We start from the raw sequence: 8506 nt of genomic DNA, 5'->3' as shown, positions 1-8506 counted from the left end.
CCACTACCTGTACACAAACACAGAAAAACGCACACATATAAACTAAACGTCCATGCCCTGAGTGGGATTCGAACCCACGATCCCGGTTTCCAAGCGAACGAAAAGAGTACACGCCTTACACCGCTCGGCTACCGTGACCGGCCCACTCAGGTTACCAAGATAAATTATTGTCTGCCTTTCTCTTCACCCAAAGCATGCCACATGCACCGTCACTGCATCATCCTCGGCTAGGTCACCAAAATTACACTCAGCGTAGAGTAAAGAAGGGGGACTTCTACCTACGTAATGTAATGTTCTCTACCTTCCTGTCACTCTGCACACCTAGGTAAACATACTCTACTAAACTCTTTGTCTTCAAATACGATCAACTTGAAGTTTTTGAGAAGTTTGTGAGAATCCCCTAACTTTTCTAAGAGTCCTCAGTAAATGAGCCGGGATATAATAGTTAGTATAGCGACTGGCTACGGGCTGGACGACCGAGAGATCGAAGTTCGAATCCGTATAGGGTCAAAAATTTTTGTCCACGTCGGCCAGACCGGTTCTGGGGCTCACCCAGCCTCCTATCCAATGGGAACCGGGGGTTCTTTTCCCTGGGATAAAACACAAGGTCGTGAAGCTGACCATTCACCTCCAGCTATTACCGAGGTCAAGAAAATAGGGATCTATATATCTCTTCCCCCATACGCCTTCATGGCGTAGTTCTTAATTAGTTAAGCACAAGGATAACTTTACCACTTTTAACTTTAAGAGCCTTGAGGAATGGAGCAATATATTTTATTTATGATTGTGTACTTTACTTAATGACGCCTTCAGAAGCTCAGGCTACGTAGCATCCGATGACTGAATGATGGTCACCAATAAATTGGAGATGATGTGGAAGGAACCAGTGCGACCTAATTTACGGCACTGTCTCGGCATCTGCATGAACGGACTGAGGAGTACCACGAAAATCTTTTTATTGCTAGAGGGGTGTGACTAAGTCCCTTGCACTGCGGCCACTTCTGGCCTATTGTACCAGCCCCAGATGATAGTTGAGGGTGATTATGGAGCAATTGGTGGAATGAAGATTGGCAGGGGAAACCGAAGTACTCGGAGAAAACCTGCCCCAGCGCCATTTTGTCCACCACAAATCCCACTTGACCAGAGTCGGGACAGAACCCGGGCCGCCGCTGTGGGATGCCAGCAACTAACCGTTTGAGCTATGGCGCGGCTCACCACGAAAACCTTAGTTAAAGTGATTGGTATTGTAAACTTCTCGAATCCAACTCAGAATCGTTAGCGGCTGAGCCAGCTTGCTCTGCTCACGATCTCACACGGTAATTAGCATGTGCTCGAGTGATTCATATTTCAGAACTTTCCATGAAATTAAAGGGAGCTGCTGCTTTCTCGCCTTGAGAGTAGCAATCTACATCATCTGATATTTTCTAGCTCAAAACATAGTCTTGATGCCATTAACATCTCAACAAAAGATATTTGCCAGAAACGTTAAAAGGCTACTAAAACATATCGTCAATACACCAGAGCCGCTGATAATAGCGAAACACCGATTTCGAGACAACTCAACGCAGAAACCTTTCTGGAAGTGTCAACTATACAATTTCCGAAGGATTTACCAACGTACAGCAGATTTTATTAGGCCTGCTAGGTCTTCAACAGACATGCGTGACCTTCACTCCTTCAGTCATTCGATGTAAGAAGGAATCATGGCGCCGAAATGCAAGGCTTCAAAAGATACTCCGCGCAACCGACATCAGGTTCGGAAAAACTTTATGTTCAGGCACCCCTGGAATACAATGACAAGCTGGAACCGTGACTTCCTATTGATTTTACTGTATACGGTATATAGAGAAGCAACAACAACCGGAAGTGATTACTGCCACTGCTTTGTACTCGGAAATGTCTGGTTCATATCTCTACACAGAGAACAATCCTGAAATAAATGTATCGTAGTTTTCTTCAACCCTTCTAGGAAATGCTGGGATAATTTCTTAAAATAGGTGATGATGCTTTCTTCCACTTCATTAACATCATCATCATAATCATCAACATCATTGGTAAAACAGCCCTTTTTGAGCCATAACTTTTCTTAGAAGATTCTGCCGGATTTGATCCGGTTGTCACGTCTTTAGATTAAGCGACAATTTTTTAATAAAGCAAGGTCATCACCCTTGCGTCCAAACCCCAACCTGGAGGACCAGATCCCTTATTTTATGTCCCCCTATGAGAATGGTCCAGTTATACCCTCATGCACCGACTTTCTTTTCCATCACCTTCTGGGATTCTCAGGACTACGGTAGCGGGTTTTTAAACCTCTTCCACAGGGGGATACTTCAGTATCATTTCCAATTAATCACTAGCAATCATCTTATGAAGTAATGCGGTAAAGCCTATGTGGATGAAAGAGAGTAGTTAATTAACCAAGACATTAGTAAAGCAGTACAGCACAGTAAGAAACAAAGAGACGACAGCGACAAACATCATGGAGTTCTGTGAGCCACAGTCGTTCCAATGTCAGTTTTTAATTTTAAAATACTAAGGATATACAGACAGATGTAAGGAACATACATCTCTGGACAAGGTACATTCACCTGGATCGTGTAATACGTCAGAGTTGAGAGCAACAATACTTGTTTCCTATAATGTTCTTATGATTTTCTAGTTGTTGAAATCCGGAACAAGAAATGCTTACTTTGTGCAGAGCATACAGTAGGACGCCCTACTTAGTAGAACTAAGGGATGGGTTCGCAACAGCACATATGCGATGCAATTAGCCGTGCTGCTATGTCACGTTGATCTGTCTGACGAAATATCGCTCTGCAGATCAAAGGATCTAATATGCATCACAGGTTATGCTCCCTGCACCAGAATTATTAATTAATTGACTGATCCTTGCTCTAGTAACTGATTTAGGATCCGAGATAGCCTAATTGGTATGGAGAACAGGCTGCGGGCTGGACGACCGAGGAAATAGGGTTCTACTGACAACATGGATAAGAGATTTTTATTTTCTCCAAAATATCCAGTCCAGCTCTGGGGCTCACCCAGCCTTCTATCCGATGTGTACTGGTGAGCTTCATTCCCGAGGGTAAAACGGCCGTGAACCTGAAGCTGACAACTCATCTGCTTCTTATATGGAGCTATACCTTCACTAGCCGGTCACGGTAGCCGAGTGGTCTAAGGCATGTACTGTCTTCGCTCGCTTGGAAACCGGGATCGTGGGTTGGAATCCTACTCAGGGCATGGATGTTTAGTTTGTGTGTGTGCGTTTTTCTGTATTTGTCTACAGGTAGAGGCCTTGCGACGAGCTGATCACCCGCCCAAGGCGTCCTACCGAATGTGTAAGATCTAAAAAAACCGAAGTGAACGGAGAAGTTCATGGAGGTAGGCCAAGGCCCACTGGGGCTGTAGTGCCAAGGGGGAAAAATACCTTCACTAGCAATATGTCGTAATGTAACGGTACGTCATTATTTATAGGAAAAAGCGTTACCTTTACCTTTCACGTCTGATTTACCTAGGCAGCATGGAGGTTGAGAATGGTAGCAGAAGTTGTGAATGCTGATGTGGATACATACACACATGCCTAGTGGTCTGCAGAGAAGAAGGTAAATCATGAAAGTCCTTCATCAGGACAGCTGTATTTGAACCCTAGGAACCCGGAGTATGATGCTAATCACGTCACTGTAAATTTCAGTAGGCCTCTCAACAGCAGCAATAAAAACTTCATCGCCCTCACTTATTCAAATGTCGGAGTAGCGAAGCTAAAGTTACAATAAACCTGTCCGGAAGAAGTGAATGCAAATGCACTGTACAGTATAAGGATTTATGGAGCATGCTACTACTTCTGAAATACTTGTATAGGTCTATTTCTGTGTTCTGCGTAACGCACAAGGCAATATTACAAATTCCACGATTCGCAAAAAAAAATCATTGTCGCAATGAAAACGGAAATTTCAGAGGACAATTGACTGAAAAACACACACACCTAGTCACGCACGCACTGTCTCGCACACACACACACACATATGATGTCACGAAGTAACTAATCAAAATTAAGCAAAGAAGGGCCTAAAATATGTTTTCTCTCTTCTGGAAGATAATCAGAGTCAGCAAAAACTGCGAAAGGATAGACAACCAGCACGAACACCCTCCCCGTCTGAACACGAGACACAATAAGGCGACTCCTGGATTCAGAATTATCTGGTGACGACACTCGTCCAATATAAGCGTCGCCTGTTTCATTAATCTTCACAGAAAGCTTATTTTTATATGTGTCCCGAAGCAAAAAGGAGCACTCAGGGAAGTGAAACAAAAAATACAATTTCAGAAGCATTCTGCTTGTGTATTTATAACAATGCAACCCGTCCCCCCTCTCGAATCCTTAAGTGAATTGAGAGCAAAACGATTATTACATGCTACATACACGTAATGGAAAGAACGTACGAGATGTTATGCAACTGACGGTGCTTGAGACAAAAATATTGTTGCATATACAGTATTACGTCTATATTTCGTCTGTGCACAGTGTCCTTCAAAACTTTATTCACAAACTCATTAAATAAATACGTACTGTAATTGTAGACAATATAATAAATCCAACTGTCAGTACCTCATAAAATATAAAAGAGGCAAGGTGTTCAAATATTTACGAACTTATATTTCTCAACACGGATTTCGTGTCTCAATGAATATGAAATATAAATTACATGTAATATCTGTAATACTTTCTCAGAATTTCAGAACATACATTGGAAAATATATACACTTCTAAGCGATATGCTGCAAGTGACTCAAATTTCCAAGCCAAGGAAATGATATATGTGGGGTTTTTATATATTAGTAATTTAAAACATGGGAAAAACATAAAATTTCACGCGTGACTACTACACTGGTAGGCTAGCCTGAGATTTCAACTTTCAGACGCTGTATGTCAAGCCGCATTGCATATGTTCTGTGGCTTAAATCCTGAGGTGTTAATGGAATAGCTACAGCAAAAAAGATCGGCGACAGCTAAGCGAAAAAAAGGTAAGAGTTAATTCCTATATTTATTTGAAACGCTACAATTGTCAGCTACTTATAATAATATTTTTGCTGTAATAATTTCAGTAAAAAACATTTACATATCTTTAAGAGACTTGAACTTATCTACAGCATGGGTATAGATGTATATATATATACATTACACACACACAGTGTCCCAGGAGGAAGGCTCAATATTCTGGGAGGTCATATCGTTCATTCTAAGCAAAAAATTATATACGTACATGTGTCCTCTTCCGAACGGTGTCCAACATAGAGCTATTTCATATTATCTCCCGCATTAATGAACACCCAGATGCGTTCAGACGAGCAACACGTCTGTCCTCACACGAGTTTGAATGTGCACTGATGTTGACAGTGGAATTTTCCAAAATACGAATGCTAGGTAAACTGTATAAATTTTGTCACCTGAATAATAAATACCGGTATTAGAAACAGTACGTAATATTTCTCTCTTGACAACAATTTTAGAACGTTACAGCGAGATAGTCATATCTCGGAAACCGTTCGGAAAGGGACACATGTACATATACAATTTTTTGCTTAAAACGACCGATACGACGACTTCCCAGAATATTGACATTTCCTCCCAGGACATTCTGTATATGTATATAATTACAAAATTGAAATGAAGCGATAAATTCCACAGGCTACTAGCATTAAAATTTTCTATCTAGAAACAAAATAAGGGGCTTTTAGAATGGGATATTTTGAATTCTGAGAAGAATGTAAAGAAGGGGACAGCATGTTTTGCGAGGTATATCTAATTTATTTAAAACTCATATATAATATGAAATTTGGTAACTGAATTAAGCACCACGCCGTGGGGCCGCCTTTTTCCTGTGGAAAGGGCCCCCGATACCCATTTTATAGGAGGCTGTGTGGGCTCCATACCCTGGCTGGACGTTATGGAGAAGAAAATATCTCCTGTCCTTGTCGGGGATATAACCCCTGCCGTCCAGCTTGTAGCCCGTCATTATGCAAAATGAGGCATCCTAGCTCTTGGAATGCTGAAAATTAATGTTATTTTTGTATTGCTCCATGCTTTGAAAAACACGTGGAAGGTTCACTGAGATAGAGAAGTGGATGAATATCTAGGGAGTAAAGATTCATGTCTTTATCTGAAGTTCAGCTCATCTTTCAGGATAATAGGAAATTTACAATTAAGAAATATTTGTTCTGGACCACAATATTCACACCCGCTAGGAGCTCTAATGCCGAGGTTACAAGCCACACCTAATCTAGGACGACTCAAAAGCTTTCGCGCGCACGATCCAGTTTCCTCCGCTAGGCATAAAGACTGTCATAGGCTTCCAGTCCCGTTTGAACCATGCTCACCGGTGATTTGCACACGTTTCCTTCCACACTTAAAATAATTATAGAACAGCACTCACTCATGGAGCTGAGCCCCCCTTGAGAGGCCGCCAATTCTGCAGCTACTCAAGAATTTCCCAGAATTTTATGGAACCCGAAGGTTCATTACAATGGTCACAAGAGACCTCCACTGGTTCATATCCTGAGCCATATCCAAACCTTCCGATCCTATCTCTCTGAGATAATTATGAAACGTAGTGGAGATGAGAAGTGAAGAAATATATGGTGTTGTGAAAAATTTCTTCGAATGTTTGAGGAATCTACTGGGCTCACTGAGAGCCTTACCATGTCAGATGATGTTCATTCAAGGCATATAGCTAGGAAGAGAGCACGCGATTCTGGAAAGAAAAGTGTTCTGAGAATTTCCACCGACGAAATTTACATGCTCGACTTGACTCATTGCGTTGTTCCATTTCTTGGGACTTACTTTTCTTCAACTGAAAATGGCGCAACTGTTGAAGTGATATCTGTGCGAATTTATAATGTTATAAGGACATACATGTGTTTATAAGCAACCATGTTTCGAAACTCCCATGCAATTCGCTTATGAATGTCACTCCTTAGAAACCTCATCTAACTTAACCTCAATTCAAAACTTGAACATATCCCTTGTTCAAAATGTCAGGGTACTTAACGTAAAGTCTACTATAAAAGACAAAAAAAAAACATTCAAGATTTATGTAGGTAAGTTTAATGGCGAAATAACAGGTTTTGCAATTTAAACCAGAAGAGTTATGCAGAACATAGCTGCTCACGTGCATAAATGCATAGGTTATAAAAGTAGATGATGCTCACTTATACGGCGTTCCTTTCAAGACCTATAAACGCTTCTCCTCGAAGTGATCTCCCGTGTGATATGTAAACATCATCATTACCCATTCAGTTTTTCTCCCTGAATAAAATATGAGTACACCAGGCTGTTCTCTCCCATCCTATGCTTTTGCGAAACGTGTAAGAAGAAATCAATGCCCATTCATTCAAATATCAAAGCTTGGAATATACACGTATGACATGCAAAAGTAAGAATACTACAAATCTCTGTTCTATACGACCTCTGTTCGTTCATACAAATAGAGTACTCAGATTGTCAGGACGGTTTACTCACTGAGATGGTTGGTGGGTGTCGCCCGCCGGTCGTAGTCTTTCTTCAGTAACCCATCCAGAATCTGAAGATGATCCAGCTTTCCTCGTCTGTAATAATAATAAAAAAGGACGAGGTAAAAGTCTGAATTTGCAGCACTCCAATGTTACACTACTTGTGTACTGAAAATAATTATCATAAGAAACTTTTGGAGACGATCTAAAAGCATATATCAGAATCACAGATGCCAGTAACAAAAATACATATGCCAAATGTTTATTTTAGTCACATAGAGCAGTGTTCAGCAACCGGTGTGCCGTCACAAGGTGAAAAGTGTGACGCGAACTTTTACTTACTGTGAGAAATTAATTTTCGAATTTTATTCGTTTTATTTTATCCCAGTTACCACGTTTCATATACTTGTATTTTATTCTCAGCCACTGCACTGATTAAATAAGATGATGCTTGTTTATTCTTTATTACATGCTGTGATTTTTTATGTTCAGCAATGTTGTATTCTAAGAAATTAAACGTAAATTATTTACTTACAGTTGTTGTTATATCATAGTTTTCATTATTAATTTATTTTTATTTTTCTCGCATCTACGCAGCTTCTTTGATATGCTTGCCGCATGTTCTGTGTACGTGCTTTTCCCTAAAAGTGCAGGGATTAACATGGGTTTCCCTGTCTTTTATAACTCTGTTTCGGTATTTGCCCCTGTTTGNAACCGGTGTGCCGTCACAAGGTGAAAAGTGTGACGCGAACTTTTACTTACTGTGAGAAATTAATTTTCGAATTTTATTCGTTTTATTTTATCCCAGTTACCACGTTTCATATACTTGTATTTTATTCTCAGCCACTGCACTGATTAAATAAGATGATGCTTGTTTATTCTTTATTACATGCTGTGATTTTTTATGTTCAGCAATGTTGTATTCTAAGAAATTAAACGTAAATTATTTACTTACAGTTGTTGTTATATCATAGTTTTCATTATTAATTTATTTTTATTT

General features: G+C 40.2%; 1 protein-coding gene across 1 annotated transcript in view; it reads right to left on the bottom strand.

Annotated features, from left to right (window-relative positions):
• LOC111874777 (glycine receptor subunit alpha-3) overlaps positions 1-8506 on the bottom strand; it is a 307329-nt gene that overhangs the window by 191574 nt on the left and 107249 nt on the right. Inside the window, exon 2 of the mRNA XM_023870560.2 lies at positions 7517-7602. Within this exon, the coding sequence (XP_023726328.2) occupies positions 7517-7602 (86 nt within the window). The remainder of the gene's footprint in view (positions 1-7516; positions 7603-8506) is intronic.

Source organism: Cryptotermes secundus, unplaced genomic scaffold (genome assembly GCF_002891405.2).
Source record: "Cryptotermes secundus unplaced genomic scaffold, Csec_1.0 scaffold212, whole genome shotgun sequence".
Classification (NCBI taxonomy): domain Eukaryota; kingdom Metazoa; phylum Arthropoda; class Insecta; order Blattodea; family Kalotermitidae; genus Cryptotermes; species Cryptotermes secundus.
Note: the sequence above shows the minus strand (reverse complement) of the source record. Positions and strands in the feature narration are given on the sequence as shown.